We start from the raw sequence: 22,832 nt of genomic DNA, 5'->3' as shown, positions 1-22,832 counted from the left end.
TAATACTTGGTTGCACAACCTTTAGCCAAAATAACTGCAACCAACCGCTTCCGGTAACCATCAATGAGTTTCTTACAATGCTCTGCTGGAAATTTAGACCATTCTTCTTTGGCAAACTGCTCCAGGTCCCTGATATTTGAAGGGTTCCTTCTCCAAACTGCCATTTTTAGATCTCTCCACAGGTGTTCTATGGGATTCAGGTTTGGACTCATTGCTGGCCACCTTAGAAGTCTCCAATGCTTTCTCTCAAACCATTTTCTAGTGCTTTTTGAAGTGTGTTTTGGGTCATTGTCCTGCTGGAAGACCCATGACCTCTAAGGGAGACCCAGCTTTCTCACACTGGGCCCTACATTATGCTGCAAAATTTGATGGTAGTCTTCAGACTTCATAAAGCCATGCACACGGTCAAGCAGTCCAGTGCCAGAGGCAGCAAAGCAACCTCAAAACATCAGGGAACCTCCGCCATGTTTGACTGCAGGGACCGTGTTCTTTTCTTTGAATGCCTCTTTTTTTCTCCTGTTAACTCTATGTTGATGCCTTTGCCCGAAAAGCTCTACTTTTGTCTTATCTGACCAGAGAACATTCTTCCAAAATGTTTTAGGCTTTTTCAGGTAAATTTTGGCAAACTCCAGCCTGGCTTTTTTATGTAAGAAGTGGGGTCTTCCTGGGTCTCCTACCATACAGTCCCTTTTCATTCAGATGCCGACGGATAATACGGGTTGACACTTTGTACCCTCGGACTGCAGGGCAGCTTGAACTTGTTTGGATGTTAGTCGAGGTTCTTTATCCAACATCCGCACAATCTTGCGTTGAAATCTCTTGTCAATTTTTCTTTTCCGTCCACATCTAGGGAGGTCAGCCACGGTGCCATGGGCTTTAAACTTCTTGATGACACTGTGCACGGTAGACACAGGAACATTCAGGTCTTTTGAGATGGACTTGTAGCCTTGAGATTGCTCATGCTTCCTCACATTTTGCTTTTTCAAGTCTTCAGACAGTTCTTTGGTCTTCTTTCTTTTCTCCATGCTCAATGTGGTACACACAAGGACACAGGACAGAGGTTGAGTCAACTTTAATCCATGTCAACTGGCTGCAAGTGTGATTTAGTTATTGCCAACACCTGTTAGGTGCCACAGGTAAGTTACAGGTTCTGTTAATTACACAAATTAGAGAAGCATCACATGATTTTTCGAACAGTGCCAATACTTTTGTCCACCCCCTTATTAATGTTTGTTGTGGAATTATATCCAATTTGGCTTCAGGACAATTCTTTTTGTGTTTTTTTCATTTAAGATAAATTAAATGAAGATAATAATACCAAATAATTTGTGTTTGCAATCATTTTCAGGAAGAAAATGAGTATTATCTGACACAATTGCAGGGGTGTCAATACTTTTGGCCATGACTGTATGTATGTATATAGAAGCCACAGAGTATATAGCAGAGGCCACGTAGTATATAGCAAATACTACGTGGCCTGTGCTATATACTATGTGGCTGCTATATACATACATACATATTGTAGAATACCTGATGCGTTAATACAGGCCACGCAGTATATAACACAGCCCAAACAGTATATAACACAGCCCACATACTATATAACACAACTCACGCAGTATGGCTACGTTCACATTAGCGTTTCGCTAATGTGCGTCGCTGTTACATCGGCGACGCAGCGGCGACGCGCCCCTATGTTTAACATGGGGGACGCGTGCGTTTTTTTGGTAGCGTTTTCCGACATGTGCGTCGTTTTCGACGCTAGCGTCGGACGCAAGAAAATGCAACAAGTTGCATTTTTCGTGCGTCCGATTTTCGTCAAAAAACGACGCACGCGTCGCAAAACGCAGCGTTTTTGCGCACGTTTTTGGTGCGTCGTGCGTTGCGTCGCCGACGCACCGGCGCGCAACGCTAATGTGAACGTAGCCTATATCAGCCACGCAGTATAGAACACAGGCGACGTAGTATATAACACAGGCCACGCAGTAAATAACACAGGGCACGTAGTATATAGCACAGCCCACGCAGTATATCACACAGCCCACAGAGTATATAACACAGCCCACGTACTATATAACACAGCCCACACACTATATAACACAGCCCACGCAGTATATAGCAGCCACGCAGTATATAACAGGCGACGCAGTATATAGCAGCCACGCAGTATATAACAGGCGACGCAGTATATAACACAGCCCACGTAACATATAACACAGGGCAAGTAGTATATAGCACAGCCCACGGAGTATATAAAACTGCCCATGTAGTATATAGCAGCCACACGGTATATAACACTGCCCACGCAGTATTTAGCAGTGTGGGCACCATATCCCTGTTAAAAAAAAATAGTTTAAATAAAAAATAGTTATATATTTACCCCCTGGGATCCAGCGAAACTCTGGCGATACACGCGCGGCTGCCGCCATCTTCCGTTCCCAGGATGCATTGCGAAATTACCCAGATGACTTAGCGGTCTCGCGAGACCGCTGAGTCTTCTAGGTAATTTCGCAATGCATCTCTGGGAACGGAAGATGGCGGCCGGCGCGAGCGCATCGTCGGGCAACAGAAGGTGAGCATAGCAGGTTTTTTGTTTTCTTATTAATTTTAACATTACATCTTTTTACTATTTATGCTGCATAGGCAGCATCAATAGTAAAAAAGTTGGGGACACACAGGGTTAATAGCAGCGGTAACGGAGTGCGGTACCCGCGGCCCGTTACCGCTGGCATTAACCCTGTGTGAGCGGTGACTGGAGGGGATTACGGAGTGGGCGTCGGGCTCTGACTGCAGGGGAGTAGGGGACGGTGACTGGAGGGGATTACAGAGTGGGCGCCGGGCACTGACTGCAGGGGAGTAGGGGACAGTGACTGGAGGGGATTACGGAGCGGGCGTTGGGCACTGACTACAGGGGAGTATGGGACGGTGACTGGAGGGGATTACGGAGCGGGCGCCGGGCACTGACTGCGGGGAGTAGGGGAGGGTCTAATCGGACTGTGCCCATCGCTGATTGGTGACATGACAGGCAGCTGGCGAGACCAATCAGCGACACGGGATTTCCGTTGCGGAAGTTGCCAACAGAAAAACGGAAGTACCCCTTAGACAATTATATATATAGATATAATAAAATACACAATAATACAATATTTGCGTCCTGGCCCTTTAAATCTGCACATACTTCTATCACCATGGTATCGGCATTACTGAACAACCAATAAGATTGCTCAGTTTGAATTTAAAAAAAAAAAGTCCTGTGTCGTCAGTTTGTTACATCTCATCTGAGTGTGAAGACAGACACCTGCGATCAGCGAGAGATCAAAGGTATAAGACATAATATCATATAACGGACGGACCCCACATCCCACCACACGCATCCAGCGACCACAACTCACAGGAATTATTACATTTATCACAAAATAAGTTCCCAATAATGTCCCCAACACATGATATGCTGAGACACCAGTGGGGAGGTCGGCACTTGTTACATCTCCCAACTTGGATGGATCGAGCAACAAGATCCCAATATATACCCCCCGCTCCGCTCCTCCTTGGGGAATGGCCGCACACAGAACAGCCAGAAGTGTAGTGATGCTAGAACTCTGCGTGATATCCTGACCTCCGTATATAATACATAATAAAGGCGTGCTCCTATCGGGACACGTTATCACCTATCTGTGGGGTACGATCATAGTCCAACCACTGGGAAACGCACCAATCACCAGAACATGGCACCGTTATCCTGTTAGCAGAGAGGCAGTGCCCTCCCCTCCACTGCTCCATTCATTCTTTATGGCGCTGCTGGAGAAAGCTGAGTAACCGCGCCTGCTGTCCCCATAGAGATTAATGGAGCAGCGGTTGAACGTGCGCACCTCGTTCACTTCTAATGGGGATAAAAGTGATTGCTGGAAGTTTCCTGCACCCCACTCCTGGACCCCACTGATCTATAAGCCATCACTTAGCCCATGGATAAGGCGATAACTTGTTCCAACTGATGATTCCCCTGTAATGAAGCTCGTATATAGAACAGGAAATATCTTACACACTTCACAATTTTGTCCTTCCCCAGCAATACTCCCTAATTTATAGCCAATGTTTCTAAGACCAAAGAAATGTAAACCAATTCCCAAACCCCTTGATGTTTTATAGGATTTGGATAGATTTCGACAAGAGGAGATATCAGCGGACACCATGGAGATCGGGCATTCTGCCAGCGTTGGACCAGGTAGTATCCATCACGCTGTGATAGCTGACCCTTCTCTATATTGTTGTTACATGGGTTTCTAGGGCTTTAATTTAAAACTGTTCAACTTTGGGGACATTTCTTTTTTTTTTTTTTTTACTTTAAAGGGACACTGTCACCTGGATTTGGAGGGAACAATCTTCAGCCATGGAGGCGGGGTTTTCGGGTGTTTGATTCACCCTTTCCTTACCCGCTGGCTGCATGCTGGCTGCAATATTGGATTGAAGTTCATTCTCAGTCCTCCATAGTACACGCCTGCGCAAGGCAAGATTACCTTGTGCAGGCATATAACACGGAGGACAGAGAATGAACTTCAATCCAATATTGCAGCCAGCATGCAGCCAGCGGGTAAGGAAAGGGTGAATCAAACACCCGAAAACCCCGCCTCCATGGCTGAAGATTGTTCTCTCCAAATTCAGGTGACAGTGTCCCTTTAACACATATACTTGGTGGTAAAAATTATATTTGTACCTGAGTTTCAATGAATATTTTGCACAGTTTGCCCCTATAGCTTCTGCGCTGTGCTGCCCATCAGTGAGCTCCTTCTCACAGTCTTAAAGCCTTAAGAGCTCATGCCGACCTCTGAGCATGGACCGCTAAAGCATGGACTGGTCGCGGGTCAGGAGAGGTCTGCATGAGCACTAAAGGGAGAGTTTTTAGATTTGTTTATCAGTGCTTTTTTCCTAAGTGTCTATTAACCTATTTATGATCACAGAAAACATAAAAGTTAATGTGCAGGAGGGAAACTGTGAAACATTTTTTACTCATATCCGAAATAAAAAAAAATGATTTTAGCAGTAAATACACACATAAAAAATACGGAAAGAAATTAAATTACTGCAGCTTAATGGGATTTATTAAGTCTCCAGTAATTTTATGACTAACTATAAGCTTAAATTCTCAGTGAGGCTGATATCACCAGTGAGAACACTGCCCAAGCGTAATCTATAGGGAGACGACATTTTTCTCGCCAGTTTCCTGCAGCCCCTCCGGACCACAGACTGCTGTACAGTGGTCTGCATTCTGCTCTGTGTGTAAATAGAGGGAAAAACACATTCTTTGTACTTAGTGGGTTGAGAGGCAGCGTGGCTGCCAGTAGGGGCGATATTCTGTCATGTTCTCGCTGTACGGCTAGGATTGCTCCTAATATCGGGTTGTGTTTTCTTCAGTTTACCTCACACCGGAGGTGGCGTATTGTGTGAGGCTTCTCCCGTCAAACTTCAAGTACGAGCGCATGATGGTGACCAACCCCATTGGCCAAAGAAAATATGCCATAAGCGATGAAGAACCAGCCAGGGAGAAAAGGAAAAGGGAAGAAAGAGGCAAGGAGCCAAAAGAACTGTGCAACTACCTGGATGAAGAGGAAGAAGAGAAGGAAGAAGAGGAGAACACAGCAAAGAAGATTAGCCCCTTCATGACCCAGCCTATTTTGACCTTAACCCCTGCATGACCTTGGGATTTTTTGTTTTCCGTGTTCGTTTTTCGCTCCCCTCCTTCCCAGAGCCATAACTTTTTTATTTTTCCGTCAATTTGGCCATGTGAGGGCTTATTTTTTGCAGGACGAGTTGTACTTTTGAACGACATCATTGGTTTTAGCATGTCGTGTAATCGAAAACGGGAAAAAAATTCCAAGTGCGGTGAAATTGCAAAAAAAGTGCAGTCCCACACTTGTTTTTTTGTTTGGCTTTTTTGCTAGGTTCACTAAATGCTAAAAATGACCTGACATTATGATTCTCCAGGTCAGTACGAGTTCATAGACACCAAACATGACTAGGTTATTTTTTACCTAAGTGGTAAAACAAATTCCAAACTTTGCTAAAAAAAAAAAAAAAATTGCGCCATTTTCCGATACTCGTAGCGTCTCCATTTTTCGTGATCTGGGATCGGTTGAGGGCTTACTTTTGGCATGCCAAGATGACGTTTTTAATTATAGCATTTTGGTGCAGATACGTTCTTTTGATCGCCCGTTATTGCATTTTAGTGCAATGTCGCGGTGACCAAAAAAACGTAATTCTGGCATTTCGAATTTTTTTCCCGCTACGCTGTTTAGCAATCAGGTTAATGCTTTTTTTAGTTGATAGATCGAGCGATTCTGAGCGCGGCGATACCAAATATGCATAGATTTTATATATTTTTTATTGATTTATTTTGATTGGGGCGAAAGGGGGGTGATTTAAACTTTTAGATTTTTTTTATTTTTTTAACATTTTTTTCAACTTTTTTTTTTACTTTTGCCATGCTTCAATAGCCTCCATGGGAGGCTAGAAGCAGGCACAGCACGATCGCCTCTGCTACATAGCAGCGATCTGCTGATCGCTGCTATGTAGCACAAATGGAGGTGTGCTGTGAGCGCCGACCACAGGGTGGCGCTCACAGCCACCGGCGATCAGTAACCATAGAGGTCTCAAGGACCTCTATGGTTACAATGGAGATGCATCGCCGACCCCCGATCATGTGACGGGGTCGGCGATGACGTCATTTCCGGCCGCCCGGCCGGAAGCGGTAGTTAAATGCCGCTGTCTGCGTTTGACAGCGGCATTTAACTAGTTAATAGGTGCGGGCAGATCGCGATTCTGCCCGCGCCTATTACGGGCACATGTCAGCTGTTCAAAACAGCTGACATGTCCCGCCTTTGATGCGCGCTCACCGCGGAGCCCTGCATCAAAGCAGGGGATCTGACCTTGCTGAACGCAATTATGATGTCGGCAATCGGGAGTTGTTGGCTATGAAGTGGGCGTTTGAGGAGTGGCGACATTGGCTTGAGGGAGCTAAGCACCGTATTGTGGTCTTGACTGATCATAAGAATTTGATTTACCTCGAGTCTGCTAAACGGCTGAATCCTAGACAGGCTCGATGGTCCTTGTTTTTTTCCCGTTTTGATTTTGTGGTCTCGTACCTTCCGGGTTCTAAGAACATTAAGGCTGATGCCCTCTCTAGGAGTTTTTTGCCTGATTCTCCTGAGGTCTTGGAACCGGTCGGTATTTTGAAAGAAGGGGTGGTCCTTTCTGCCATTTCCCCTGATTTATGACGGGTTCTTCAGGAATTTCAAGCTGATAAACCTGACCGCTGTCCTGTGGGGAAATTGTTTGTTCCTGACAGATGGACTAGTAGAGTGATTTCTGAGGTTCACTGTTCCGTGTTGGCTGGTCATCCTGGCATTTTTGGTACCAGAGACTTGGTTGGTAGGTCCTTTTAGTGGCCTTCTTTGTCGCGTGATGTGCGTTCTTTTGTGCAGTCCTGTGGGACTTGTGCGCGGGCCAAACCTTGTTGTTCCCGTGCTAGTGGGTTGCTTTTGCCATTGCCGGTCCCTGAGAGGTCCTGGACGCATATTTCTATGGATTTTATTTCCGATCTTCCGGTTTCCCAGAGGATGTCGGTTATCTGGGTTGTTTGTGACCGGTTCTCTAAGATGGTTCATTTGGTGCCTTTGCCTAAATTGCCTTCCTCTTCGGATTTGGTTCCGTTGTTTTTTCAGCATGTGTTCCGTTTGCATGGTATTCCTGAGAATATTGTGTCCGACAGAGGTTCCCAGTTTGTTTCTAGGTTTTGGCGGGCCTTTTGTGCTAGGCTGGGCATTGATTTGTCAATTTCGTCTGCATTCCATCCTCAGACAAATGGTCAGACCGAGCGAACTAATCAGACTTTGGAGACGTATTTGAGATGCTTTGTGTCTGCTGATCAGGATGATTGGGTGGCTTTTTTGCCATTGGCCGAGTTTGCCCTTAATAATCGGGCTAGTTCGGCTACCTTGGTTTCGCCTTTCTTTTGTAATTTTGGTTTTCATCCTCGTTTTTCTTCTGGGCAGGTTGAGCCTTCTGACTGTCCTGGTGTTGATTCTGTGGTGGACAGGTTGCAGCAGATCTGGGCTCATGTGGTGGACAATTTGGTGTTGTCTCAAGAGGAGGCTCAATGTTTTGCTAATCGTCGTCGGTGTGTTGGTTCCCGGCTTCGGGTTGGGGATCTGGTCTGGTTGTCTTCCCGTCATGTTCCTATGAAGGTTTCTTCTCCTAAGTTTAAGCCTCGGTTTATTGGTCCTTATAGGATTTCTGAGATTATTAATGCGGTGTGTTTTCGACTGGCGCTTCCGGCCTCTTTTGCTATCCATAATGTCTTCCATAGATCTTTGTTGTGGAAATATGTGGAGCCCGTTGTTCCCTCTGTTGATCCTCCGGCCCCTCTGTTGGTTGATGGGGAGTTGGAATATGTTGTTGAGAAGATTTTGGATTCCCGTTTTTTGAGGCGGAAGCTTCAGTACCTTGTTAAATGGAAGGGTTATGGCCAGGAGGATAATTCTTGGGTTTTTGCCTCTGATGTCCATGCTGCTGATTTGGTTCGTGCCTTTCATCTGGCTCATCCTGATCGTCCTGGGGGCTCTGGTGAAGGTTCGGTGACCCCTCCTCAAGGGGGGGTACTGTTGTGAATTCTGCTTTTGAGCTCCCTCTGCTGGTAGTAAATGGTAATGCAGTTGTTCCTGGGCTGCAGCCTTGGACAGGTGTATCTGCTAATAGCAGTTCTGACTGGGGTATTTAGGCTTGCAGGACTCATTAGTCCTTGCCAGTTGTCAATGTTTTTTGGGATATGATGGATCTCTTTCTGGCTTCTCCTGCTTGGCTGCCATTTCAGCAAAGATAAGTGTCTGTTTCTATTTCTGTGGCACACAGGCTGTGTGCTTGTTTTTTTTTTTTTTTATTCGTTTATTTATTAAACATAGAATAAAATTACAGCATACATATTTGTCCTTGTCATTAATCTGCGTGGCTACATTACAGGGATTGAAAAGGACAGAACATACACATGTCAATCATTTCACTTATAGAAAAACAGTCAGAACATAGGGTTCTTAAACTACAACCCAACTAAACCTCCAAAACTACTAAGCCGCCACTTAACCAAAGTCAAATACATTATTTATCTTGTTCTTTTCCCATTGCGCAATATTTGCAGATCAAAGGACCAGGTAAACCACATTTCTCCCATTTAATCAGGTCACAGAGTGAGATGAGAGGCGTTCCATCTATCCCAAATTTTGCTGAACTTATACGGGCAGCCCCTATTTTGATAAAGAGTACGCTCATAGGGGACGACTGCATTCACCAGTTTTATCCAGGACCTAACGGAGGGGGGTGAATTCCCCATCCACCGCATAGCTAGCAACTTCCTTGCCAAGAAAAGTGTTTCTCGTAGAAAAATCCCCGTATAGTGTTCCCAGGCCTCCTCGTCCCACACTCCGAACAGGCAAATTAAGGGTTCAAGAGAAATTGGAATTGATAGTATTGAAGCTAATAATGACGTCACCTCCCTCCAGTAATGAGAGACTATGGGGCACTGCCATATCATGTGTACAAAATCAGCGTCAGGTGAGTGGCAACGCAAACATTTCGACGTCGAGTATCGACCCATCCGACAAAGTCTCAACGGAGTCAAATATGACTGGTGGATTATATATAATTGGGTCATCTTATTATTGGCTGATGGGGAGACTCTGAGGGGTGATTCCAAAATATCCTCCCATTCCTCACTTTGCATATCAGGAAAAAGCCCCTCCCATTTGCCTCTCACCGAATCCACAACAGAGTTCGTTCCCGCTGTTAACAGATATGTGTATAGGGACGAGATAAGACCCTGAGGGCCCTGGGACTTAAGAATACCTATCAGAGGCAAAGAGGAGATGTTACGGTTCATCCCCTCATTCCTGACAAATGACTGAACGGCAGATCTGAGTTGCAGGTATCGAAAAAATTGAGATCTTGGAAGGTCATATTTATCTTGTAGTTGTTCAAAGGACATAAAAAACCCCCTGGTCATATAAATCTCCCATCAAAAGAACCCCGTAGGAAACCCAAAATTTTGTAGATGGGTGATTCACTAACGTCGGAAAATAACTGTTATCCCACAGAGGTATCTCGGCTACAATGTCCCCAAATCCAGTAACTTTTCTAATTTTCTTCCAAGTGGATCTCGCCAATCGAATCATGGGCAGCAAACCAGGAGCACTTATTTTCCCCGATTCCAAAAGACCCAGCGGACACTTAGCACCAACAGAACTAACTAAGTGATTTTCAGAATTAGGGAGATAGTTATGAGGCATCCACTTACATAATGCTTTAGCCTGTCCCGCCAAATAATATAAAAAAAAAACTGGCAGTGCCGCTCCTCCCTCCTGTTTAGGTCTTTGCAGAGTAGTTAGTTTGAGCTTGGGCCTGCCTTTCCCCCACACAAATGAAGTAACGTGAGAATTTAAACTGGTAAAGAAGACTTTTGGTACAGTTACTGCACTATGTTGAAGGCAATAGTTGAATTTAGGGAGCAAAATCATTTTTATGAGATTAATGCGGCCTGCTACGGACAATGGAAGCTTACTCCAAGATGCAAATTTCAGTTTAGTGTATTCCAACAGGGGGAGAACTGTTGTGAATTCTGTGGCAGAGCTCCCTCCTGTGGTCACAAGTGGTACTTCGGCTGGTTCTCTCTGTGAGCTTCCGTTGGTGGAGGAAAGTGGTACTGCGGCTTCTGAGTTTCCTTCCTCAGGTGATGTGGTGAAGTCGTTAGGTGCTTCTCTATTTAACTCCACCTAGTGCTTTGATCCTGGCCTCCAGTCAATGTTCTAGTATAGGACCTGTTTCCTCCTGGATCGTTCCTGTGGCCTGCTGCTCTGCATAGCTAAGTTCCTCTTTGCTATTTGTTTGCTGTTTTTTTCTGTCCAGCTTGTCAATTTATTTTTTACTGCTTGCTGGAAGCTCTGGGACGCAGAGGGTGTACCTCCGTGCCGTTAGTTCAGTACGGAGGGTCTTTTTGCCCCCTTTGCGTGGTTTTTGTAGGGTTTTGTGTTGACCGCAAAGTTACCTTTCCTATCCTCGCTCTGTTCAGAAAGTTGGGCCTCACTTTGCTAAATCTATTTCATCTCTACGTTTGCCTTTTCATCTTAACTCACAGTCATTATATGTGGGGGCTGCCTTTTCCTTTGGGGTATTTCTCTGAGGCAAGGTAGGCTTATTTTCTATCTTCAGGCTAGCTAGTTTCTCAGGCCGTGCCGAGTTGCATAGGCAGCGTTAGGCACAATCCACGGCTGCCTTTAGTGTGGTTGGAGAGGATTAGGGATTGCGGTCAACAGAGTTCCCACGTCTCAGAGCTCGTTCTTGTTTTTTGGGTTATTGCCAGGTCACTGTATGTGCGCTGACCTCTATGTCCATTGTGGTACTGAATTACCTTTCATAACAGAGAACATTGAGCTGTAGGTCCAACCCACTGCATTGGGACATGTAGATACCCAGGTACTTAAATTTGGACACTATGGGCAGTAAAGAAAGAGTACTAAGACTGGGTGCTGGGTGCTGAGATAAAGGTAATAGGGCAGATTTATCCCAATTAATATATAGGCCCGAGAACCCACTAAATTTATCTATGGTAGCAATTATTTTTGGCAACATTTCTTCTGCCCTATCCATAAATATTATCATATCATCAGCATACAAACCAATGATGTCAGTGCGGTCCGCTATCTTAATACCATCAATACCAGGGGTTGAGCGCAAGTGCACAGCTAATGTCTCTATTGCTAAAGCAAATAGGGCCTAAGAGAGGGGGCACCCTTGACGGGTTCCCCTATAAAGTGAAAAAGGTTCAGACATAGAGCCGTTGATAACTATACGGGCCTTGGGTTTCAGATATAACACACCAACCCATTTCAAAAATTTCTCCCCAAAGCCATATTTCTGCAGACAAGCGGACAAAAAGGGCCATTCAAGTGAGTCGAACGCCTTGGCTGCGTCCAGTGACGCCAATGCCCAGGCATTGTCTGGTAACAAAGAACTGTACTGAATCACCGACTGGACCCGTCTAATGTTTATAGAGGTGTTCTTACCGGGCATAAAGCCCGTTTGATCTGGATGTATAATATCTAGTATAATGGAGTTCAACCTGGTAGCCAGTATCTTGGCTAGGATCTTATAATCCACATTTACCAAGGATATAGGACGATAGGATCCGCATTCCAAAGGATCTTTCCCCTCCTTCTTAAGTACAATAATATGTGCCTCATAAAAAGTATCTGGTAGACACCCTCCCTTCCATATCTCTTTAAATACTTTCAATAGAAGTGGAGCCAGTATCCCCCGGTATTTCCTATACAACTGTACAGGGAAGCCATCTGGCCCAGGAGCCTTTCCAGAGGCCATGTCTGTTATAGCTTGCTCCACTTCCTCCAGGGTAAATTCAGCGTCCATAAAGGTCTGCTGGGCGGAACTCAGCACAGGGAGTGTTATATCGGACAAATATCCCAGACAATCGGAAACATCAAAACCGCTCTTAGATTCATACAGCCCCTTATAATAGTTATAAAATCATTGAAGTATTCCCTCAGTAGTGGAATTCAATGAGCCGTCCGGTGAGCGAATTTGCAATATCATGTTAGATGTATTATGTTGACGCACCAAGTAGGCCAGAAATTTCCCCGCCTGATTCCCCATTTCAAAGTACGATTGTCGCGTAAAAAATAACTTACGCTTAGACTTGGTGTCTATGTGTTGGGTGTATAATCTTTGCAGAGTCAACCACTCAACCCTATTATCATTAGTCTGGTCAGCTGTATATGTTGCCTCAGCATCTCTCAAACGTTGTTCAATCTCATAGTCCTCCCTCGATGTTACCCTTTTAATATATGAGATTGTAGAAGACAGACAACCCCTCAGATATGCCTTAAGTGTATCCCAAAATAAGTTAATATTCTGAAGTTCTGAGTGGGACTGAATGAAGCAATTCAGCTGGTCAACTGTCCTATCGTCCGAATCTATTAGTTTAAGCCAAAAGGGATTCAATTTCCATACTCTACCATTATTTAACGTCCCAAACACAAGTTTAAGAATAATGGGACTATGATCCGTGGTCCCTCTATTACCGTGTTCCACACTATCCACCCACCGCACCAGGTCCGAAGATATAATCTATGCGAGAGAGGGAACTTCTAGTGGATGAGTGGCAGGTATATCCCCTCTCCCCGGGGTGATGCATCCTCCATAGATCTATCCAGCCGCTACCTTCCATGAACAATGTTAACTGAGTCGGAGTCGAAGAAGAGGAAGAAGACAAAGATTCCCCAGGCGACCCATCTCCCAATCGCATTCTATCTAAATTACTGTCCATAACTAAGTTGAAGTCACCCATACAAATAACATGAGCGTCCGGGTAGCTTAATGCAAAGCTCATTGCCATCTTAAGTACTGAAGTATTAGCCGGGGGGGGGGTTATATATGCATAGTATGACGTATTCGCGGGAATTAATTAATGCATGGACAAAAACAAAACGTCCCTCTAGATCTCGCCGAGTCGTCTGGGCCTCACATTGGACGTCTTTGTGTACTAATAGTGATACCCCTCTCGAGTAGCTCGTGTGAAATGCGTGAGCATACCACTGTACCCATGGTTTCTGTACATCTCTGGCTGTATCTCTAGTTAGATGTGTCTCTACCAGGGCCACAATATGAGGATGATATCGTCTAATTTGGGAGAACACCTTGATTTTCTTCCGGGGTGATTTAATACCCCGAATGTTCCATGTCATACATATCAACTCAGACCCCATATCTAGCCATTAAAAAACATGGTGTGCATTGATGGTGAGAAAAGTCCGCTGATTACGCATGGGAAGTCATAATGGCTTTGGAGGCGGCTCTTACCCAAATACCTACTAAAACTAATTAAATCTAACAGAAAAAAAAACAACAATTTAACAAAAACTGAACAGTAGAGGAGTAAGATCCTGTACTACTACAGTCAAATATAAAAGGGGATACCCTCACTGAATCCAGCGTCCGGTATTGTTAACAACCTTAGCACCCACTTAGAGAGCTCCGTTTATGTTACCATTAGACAAGGAGCATAAATTAGGAGTCTTTCACATTAGACACCCCGTGAGACCGCAACCATTCGGCCACCTCCGCTGGATCCGTGAAGAATAAGGTGGAACCATCATGAACAATGCGCAGTCGAGCCGGATAAAGCATGGAGTAGATGATACTCTTATCTCTAAGTTGTTTCTTGATGTCCATGAACCGCGCTCGCTGTTTTTGGAGTTCCATGGAAAAATCCGGAAAAATCGATATGGTAGCATTGTTGAATTTAATAGGGCCCTTCTGTCGCGCCAGACGAAGAACAGCATCTCTGTCTCTACAGTTGAGAAGACGTGCCAGGAATGGTCGGGGTGGAGTTCCAGGGGGAAGAGGTCTTGTTGGGACCCTATGGGCCCTCTCCACTGCAAATGTTGAAGAAAATTCGTCCCCCAGGGAGGCCTTAAGCCAGTCCTCCAGAAATTGTTCGGGTTGCTGACCCTCCGAACGCTCCGGCAGACCAATAATTCGGATATTATTGCGACGCAGTCTGTTTTCCAAGTCATCTGCCTTTTGTTTCCAGGCGCTTACTGAGCCAGTGGCTTTTGTCAACTTAGCCTCCATAGGGGTGATGGTATCCTCTATATGAGACACTCTTGTTTCAACCTCCGAAATACGCCCTCTCATAGCTTGCATATCATGCCGCAGACGACCCACCTCAGTATGCACGTCCTCTATTTTTTCTGTGAGAGATGATCTAGTGAGGGATATAGCTTGCATTAGCTGCTCTGACGCCTGTTTAAGAGTCAGTTCATCTTGTTCTCCCTCCTCATTACTATCAGAAAGACGATTTTTACGTTGGGTCTGTGCAGGGTTATTTCTGAGAGTGCGTGTACTATCAGAAGGATCCTCCCTGGCGTATTTCCTTAGTTTGTCAGCAGCCCCTGTTCCCTTAGAGTGATGCATGGCAGGCAGCTAGAGGGGCTCCACTGGTTAATTACAGTTATATGTGTATATAGTGCACTCTCCAGTTCCAGTCACAACAGAGTTAAATGTAGGATTGTATTCCAGAGAGACCACTAGATGGGCAGCTGGGATATTGAGAGTGATATAGGCAGCAGTTTTAATATGCACCCAGGCTCTGTATGTTAGAGCAGATCCACAGGCTCCACAGGGGGAACAGCAGAGCGAGGGGGGGGAGGAGGGTTAACCCCTCTGAAGTTCTGGCGCTGGCAGGAGGAGTGCTTGTATGGCAGGGGGCACGGGGCCCAATCTTTCAGGGCACACACACCGTGCCACCTCCTTGCTGTTTCAGGCTAATCTCTCACCTCCTGAGTTGCGCCGCAGATGTGGCTGAAAGCGCCGCTTCCCCACTGTCAGGGCGCGCGCTGTAGTGATGTGCCCCCCCGCGGACACCGCCGTCCACCTCCGGTCCTCCTGCTCCCGCTCACCGGTACTCTCCAGCGATCACCGCTTGTGTCCGGGGATCGCCGATTCCAAGAGGGAGGATGCCCGGCACCAGGAGAAGCCGGCCCTGTGTCTGGTCTCCTCAGCGCGTGCACTCACAAAATGGCCGCCGCTGCACGTGGAGTCTGCCGCCCGTCCAGGCCACCGCAGCTCCTTCGTCCCAGACCTTCACCACAGCCGTCCGGAGGGCTCACCGGGTTCCTGAGACTGTGCGGTACCAGTACCAGCCGGCACAGTGTGTAAGTTAAGGGTCCAAGTGGCAGGATAGGTACAGGATTGCTGGAGCTCACAGAAGGTGCATCTTTCCTCCTCAGTTACATAGCCACGCCCCTGCGTTCTTGTTTTTGATTGTATTCCTGCTCTGAATGTAGGATTCGCTGGAGTTGCAGATATACGCTCCTACATCTTTAGTTAGATGGAGGAAGTTTTTGTATATTCTGCTGTGGATATTTTTGAAGGGTTTTAATACTGACCGCACAGAACTCTGTCCTATCCTGTCCTATTTTAGCTAGAGTGGCCTCTTGTGCTAAATCCTGTTTTCCTGCCTGTGTATGTTTTTTCCTCTCCGACTCACCGCCAATATTTGTGGGGGGCTGTCTATCTTTTGGGGTTCTGCTCTGAGGCAAGATAGTATTCCTATTTCCATCTTTAGGGGTATTTAGTCCTCCGGCTGTGACGAGGTGTCTAGGATTGGTTAGGTACACTCCACGGCTACTTCTAGTAGCGGTGTTAAGTTCAGGATTTGCGGTCAGTATAGTGATCACCTACTCCAGTGAAAGTTTTCATGCTGCTCCAAGGTCACCGGATCATAACAGGCTCCTAGGTAGAGCAATATCCTGTGAACGTGGAGATTTGAGTTTGTGTGGGGAGGCTAGAACACAGGAGGGAGAAGCAGTGAGTATATGATTGAATTTATATACTGAATATAGAAATGCCATGGTGACGATTTTATCACTGATGTGTCCACAGATTGACTGCAGTAGTCCTGTGACGTTCAAACCTGGATAACTGCGGGGGCCCTGCAGGTAAGGCTAAGGTTTTGTATTTTGTTTTGTTTTTTTTCACTTTCATGCCACCATGTCCAGGGTGAAACGGGCAGATGGAAGCTTCACCGTAGTAACGCTTTACAGGGAGAACACTGAGGGGCCGTCTGAGACACCCCGACCCATGGAAACACATAGACACGCAGGAAACAGTGAAGGGAAAGATAAAGTGATATGCTGTAACAGCTGTGATGGAAATGCTGGAGACTATTTGAATGTGCTGTGTCCTGAAGTAAATAAATCTGTTCCATTTAGCGTTGCCTTGGACTGTATCTCTATTTATTGGGATCCAGAAGCAGCCGCTTGCCAGCGAAGCAAAGGGGACACTGACAGCACAGTGAGTACTGAGCACAAGATGCAATATAAGGAACACCTTTTTCCTGTAGAGGGAGGCCAGGGTATCTGACACCTGAAAAGCCCAGCCACGACTACTGCCCTGGCCCACCTTTACACAAGGGTTTCTTTTTTGCAGAATGAGCTGTAGTTTTGAATGAAACCTTGTCATTTTATAATACCATGCACCGAAACATTGGAAAAAAACAACAAGTGAGGTGAAATTGCAAGAAAAAAAAAGCACTTCAACAATTGTTTTTTGGGGGTTTTGTTTTTTTTCATTATGCAGTAAAAATTATCTGGTGACTTTACAAGCACAATGTACAAGCATGCCTATATGACTGAAAGCCAGCAGCTCCCGTGAGGAATAAAGTCAATTTTCCCTGGGTAGATGCACTTTCAGTATTGTAATGTTATTAACCTGTACATTAACCCTTCATCTATAGTTAATAGCGTTCGAGGGCAATGCAGGTTCCATTTAAAACTTTAAGTAACACAGTGAGGCAGATATATTGGTATTGGTGATATAGAATCTGTTATAAAAAAAAAATCGCATAAATTATAAAATTCCTTGGTCAACAAATGTCAATACAATATGTTTTTTAAATTACAATTTTATTGCAATAAAAGTAAATTAAACTTAAAATAAAAAATGAAAATGCCAAGTTATTTCATCTTCTAAAATCGATGAGTTTCACAGATCGTTTCTTTATTCCTTAAAAAAAATGAAAAATACTATTATGAAATTTTAAATAAAACAGTTTTACTGTTATATAATAGTAAAATGCAATATAAATAAATTAGTAAAAATGATCTTACGTAATCCATATGTGTAGACAGAAGAAAAATGTGTAAATTTCTACTGCTAATTTTCTTTAAAATTTCTATAACATTTTCCTAGAGCAAATCCAGAATTTGTGAACATACGCTAAGAAATAACTCTAGTCATAACCATGCGACATGTCAATTTATGACCACATTCCCAAATTGTTTAGGAGTCACTTGAAATGGACATATAGATGCAACGTCCTGAACTTTGAGCAGATAGTCTAAACAGCTCTTCAAAGGGAACATGTCATCTTATTCATACTGCATGAATCAGATTGTTGTAATGGTTTTTTTTACATATTAAATATTTAACATTTCAAATTTATTTGTATTGACTTTTCTCAAACATTTTATTTAGGAAAATAACTAAGTGTAAATGGGGGTTTCCTCTTTTTACATACGGTAAGTATTCCCCAAAACACTTTTTTTACAAGTACCATAACAAATAGAGCAGTTACTCACCCTCTCACCCTCCCAGTGCTGCTGCTTTGGCCTCTGAATATTGGCTGCAGAAATAGCATCACAACTACAGGGCACGTCTCCGCCTTAGCCAATCACTGAGCTCAGTGGTTGTGCCAATGGAGTCACCTTGAGCCAGTGACTTCACCGCTGCAGCCAATCACTGAGCTCAGTGGTTCTGCCGATGTAGACAGGATGAGCCTGTGACTTTACCGCTGCAGACTATATAGGGAAACTGGAGCAGCAGTGAAGAGATAGTGCTGGACCCAAGGAGGAGTGAATGCCTGCTCTGTTTGTTATTTCACATGTATAAAAGCACTTGGTACCACTTTTGTAGACTGTAAAACCCATTTAATGTTGAACCTGTACCTTAGATACAGTGGGGCAAAAAAGTATTTAGTCAGTCAGCAATAGTGCAAGTTCCACCACTTAAAAAGATGAGAGGCGTCTATAATTTACATCATAGGTAGACCTCAACTATGGGAGACAAACTGAGAAAAAAAAATCCAGAAAATCACATTGTCTGTTTTTTTAACATTTTATTTGCATATTATGGTGGAAAATAAGTATTTGGTCAGAAACAAACAATCAAGATTTCTGGCTCTCACAGACCTGTAACTTCTTCTTTAAGAGTCTCCTCTTTCCTCCACTCATTACCTGTAGTAATGGCACCGGTTTAAACTTGTTATCAGTATAAAAAGACACCTGTGCACACCCTCAAACAGTCTGACTCCAAACTCCACTATGGTGAAGACCAAAGAGCTGTCAAAGGACACCAGAAACAAAATTGTAGCCCTGCACCAGGCTGGGAAGACTGAATCTGCAATAGCCAACCAGCTTGGAGTGAAGAAATCAACAGTGGGAGCAATAATTAGAAAATGGAAGACATACAAGACCACTGATAATCTCCCTCGATCTGGGGCTCCACGCAAAATCCCACCCCGTGGGGTCAGAATGATCACAAGAACGGTGAGCAAAAATCCCAGAACCATGCGGGGGGACCTAGTGAATGAACTGCAGAGAGCTGGGACCAATGTAACAAGGCCTACCATAAGTAACACACTACGCCACCATGGACTCAGATCCTGCAGTGCCAGACGTGTCCCACTGCTTAAGCCAGTACATGTCCGGGCCCGTCTGAAGTTTGCTAGAGAGCATTTGGATGATCCAGAGGAGTTTTGGGAGAATGTCCTATGGTCTGATGAAACCAAACTGGAACTGTTTGGTAGAAACACAACTTGTCGTGTTTGGAGGAAAAAGAATACTGAGTTGCATCCATCAAACACCATACCTACTGTAAAGCATGGTGGTGGAAACATCATGCTTTGGGGCTGTTTCTCTGCAAAGGGGCCAGGACGACTGATCCGGGTACATGAAAGAATGAATTGGGCCATGTATCGTGAGATTTTGAGTGCAAACCTCCTTCCATCAGCAAGGGCATTGAAGATGAAACGTGGCTGGGTCTTTCAACATGACAATGATCCAAAGCACACCGCCAGGGCAACGAAGGAGTGGCTTCGTAAGAAGCATTTCAAGATCCTGGAGTGGCCTAGCCAGTCTCCAGATCTCAACCCTATAGAAAACCTTTGGAGGGAGTTGAAAGTCCGTGTTGCCAAGCGCAAAGCCAAAAACATCACTGCTCTAGAGGAGATCTGCATGGAGGAATGGGCCAAGATACCAACAACAGTGTGTGGCAACCTTGTGAAAACTTACAGAAAACGTTTGACCTCTGTCATTGCCAACAAAGGATATATTACAAAGTATTGAGATGAAATTTTGTTTCTGACCAAATACTTATTTTCCACCATAATATGCAAATACAATGTTAAAAAAACAGACAATGTGATTTTCTGGATTTTTTTTTTCTCAGTTTGCCTCCCATAGTTGAGGTCTACCTATGATGTAAATTACAGACGCCTCCCATCTTTTTAAGTGGTGGAACTTGCACTATTGCTGACTGACTAAATACTTTTTTGCCCCACTGTATAGCATACTGGAGCAAATCAGTCATCATGCACAGAATCAGAACTTTACCTTTAGTCCTGAGGATACATTACTGTAGATTGTGCAGTAACGGTTTCTCATGCTTTCTGTATTTCAGTGTCAGTTTAGATCTATAGAAAGAACTAACAAAGGTGACAATTAAATGTGTTGTCCCCTCAAAACAGGATAGAATATAAATATATGACTGCAGGGGTACTGATTGATGATCTCCACAAATGAGTCTTTCATAGCTCCTATACATGATCACCGCCTCAATTCTATATGTCTATGGTAGTGGCAGTGCACATGCTTGACCACCACTCCCATAGAAAGTCAATGAAGCGGTGTTCTTGCATGTGAACTACTGCTCCATTTGCATATGGAACTTTGAAACTCTCAGTAAAGCATCCTAAGGGCTCATACTCACTTGCGAGAAACTTGGATGAGTCTCGCACGGCAATACCCGACACTGCACCCGGCACTCAGGAGTGGAGCATGTGGCTGCATGTATTCCTATGCGGCCGCATGCTCCGATCTGAGTGCCGGCAGCAACGCCGGGTATTAACATGCGAGACTCATCTGAGTTTCTCGCAAGTGAGTATGAGCCCTAAGACCATTCATGTGTGAAGTTAGGGGACGACTGGGCTCACTCACAATTTTGCCTAAGGCCGGTTCCACATTTGCGGCTGTGTCCGCAGCGTTTCTTCCGCAAATATCCGCATGTGTTGTGTATTCCTATCTTTAACATTAGGGACGCATGCGTCTGCGATCATTCGCGTTTTGCTGCGTTTGACGACGCATGCGTCGTTTCGCCGTCCACAGCTTGTTGCGGAAATGCAACATGTAGTAATTTTTAGAGGCGTCAATTTGCCACCTGGAAACGTATGCAGTGGATTGCGCAAGAAATGCGCAAAAAAACAACACATTGCTGTCTTTATGAACGCATGCATTCGTGAACGCATGCGTTCCACAAGAGAAAAACATGTCTAGACACTGATAAGCCACCCCCCACATACAAGGTGATAAAGGGAAGGAGTGGACATTTGCAGGTCACTACTCAGCAGACAGCCAAGCAGAACAGACGGACCACAGCACCTTGGAGCAACCAAGCCTCTGAACAATGTGAGTATATCCTAGCCCAGGGGTGTCAAACTGCATTCCTCGAGGGCTGCAAACAGGTCATGTTTTCAGGATTTCCTTGTACTGCACAGGTGATAATTTAATAACCAACTCATTATTTGTGAAGGTGATTAAATTATCACCTGTGCAGTACAAGGAAATCCTGAAAACATGACCTGTTTGCAGCCCTCGAGGAATGCAGTTTGACACCCCTGTCCTAGCCAATGCCTTCATTTTCTATTTTCTGTCTCTACATGTCCTGATTTCTGCTATTTCTTTCTTTCTGCATGCATCACAATGTATTCTTCTGATGAGGAGCAATGTCCTTGGCCTTCTGAAGTAGAACATGTCAGTGAGGTGAGTACTTGCCTCCTCAGATTGGTAAGTATTCACAGTCACATCAACACATGTGACAATTTTTGTTTTTCATTTTTTTAGAGCTCTTCTTCTACTGCGGCTAAGAGTGGGCAAGAGCAGCGGAGTCAAGGTCGGGTGGCAAGGCGGCAGCCTGTACGTATACAAGGCTGATTGTTTACTGTATCCTCACTTTAGTATTCTTGAATGTTCCTTTATTTTTATTCCTATTTCTTTACATTTTTCTTCTGGAATCCTTTTGTATCTTGACTTTCCTATTCATGCCATTTCTCAGCCTCTTTTTTCTTTCTTTTCCTTAATTGACCCAACATTAATGTCTTTATTTCATTTTTAGGTTCCAGAACGGGATGAAGACATAATAGAGAATGACCTCTCATCTCCCTGGTCCAGGAGCGAGTCCCGTTGTGGGACACCCGGGATCCACTGCACTCAAACAACGTAACGATCCGGCGCCTATGGAATGAGGTGGCCATAGCGATGTGGGATGGCTGGGACAACGCCCCGACTCGGGTCCGAACTGCATTTGGTAAGTATTGCAATGCAGTGTGAAGCAGCAGAAATCTTGGCCGTGCTCACACAACTGTGTGTGATGAAAGAAACTCTCAGGAGTTTCTCTCATCACACACAGTTGTGTGAGCACGGTCAAAAGTTCATTTTCTGACCATAATGGGTTGTTTTTAACAGTGGCCAAAGTCAAAACACGGTGGCGTTCGATGAAGGACCGCTTCAACAAGGACCTGCGTCAAGAGAGCCGTGTTCCCAGTGGTTCAGGAGCAAGGATCAGAAAATATAAATACCATCGCGTTCTGTCATTTTTAAGACCGGTCCTTGCCCAGAGAACGTAAGTATTTTTCCCTTGCATTAGGTTGTATTGTATTGCCATAATCTGTATGTTTCTATTCCACAAGATTTTGCGTCTGGTTATTTTTTGGTATTCATTTTCTTTTTACTTATTTCACAGCACATGGAGCACTACTGTTGGCCCAGGTTCTGGAGCGGTCCTTCATCAGACAGCCACGGACCTGTCCCAGCCATCCAGCAGTGCTGCAGCAAGTGGGCCTGCCACACTAACTGGAGACCAGGAAGCTGGTCCATCAGGTGTTCCCCTTTCCCAGTTCTCTGCCACTGCCCCTTTTTTGGGGGGCTCCTCCCGGCAGCGGCAGA

General features: G+C 44.8%; 1 protein-coding gene across 3 annotated transcripts in view; it reads right to left on the bottom strand.

Annotated features, from left to right (window-relative positions):
* Positions 1-17,476: 17,476 nt before the first annotated feature.
* The window catches only part of LOC138665355 (NACHT, LRR and PYD domains-containing protein 3-like), a 205,238-nt gene continuing 199,882 nt past the window's right edge, over positions 17,477-22,832 (bottom strand). For 2 of the 3 annotated variants that reach the window (XM_069752756.1, XM_069752755.1), the window contains exons 10-11: positions 20,226-20,317; positions 17,481-17,619 (exon numbers count right to left, since the gene is read on the bottom strand). In XM_069752756.1, the coding sequence (XP_069608857.1) occupies positions 20,245-20,317 (73 nt within the window). In that variant the 3' untranslated portion in view covers positions 17,481-17,619; positions 20,226-20,244. Of the gene's footprint in view, positions 17,620-20,225; positions 20,318-22,832 lie in introns of all 3 variants that reach the window. The other variant, XM_069752758.1, reaches the window with a different exon arrangement.

The sequence above is a fragment of the Ranitomeya imitator genome, chromosome 2, assembly GCF_032444005.1.
Source record: "Ranitomeya imitator isolate aRanImi1 chromosome 2, aRanImi1.pri, whole genome shotgun sequence".
In the NCBI taxonomy this organism is placed as follows: Eukaryota; Metazoa; Chordata; class Amphibia; order Anura; family Dendrobatidae; genus Ranitomeya; species Ranitomeya imitator.
This window is presented reverse-complemented; position numbering and strand designations above follow the sequence as displayed.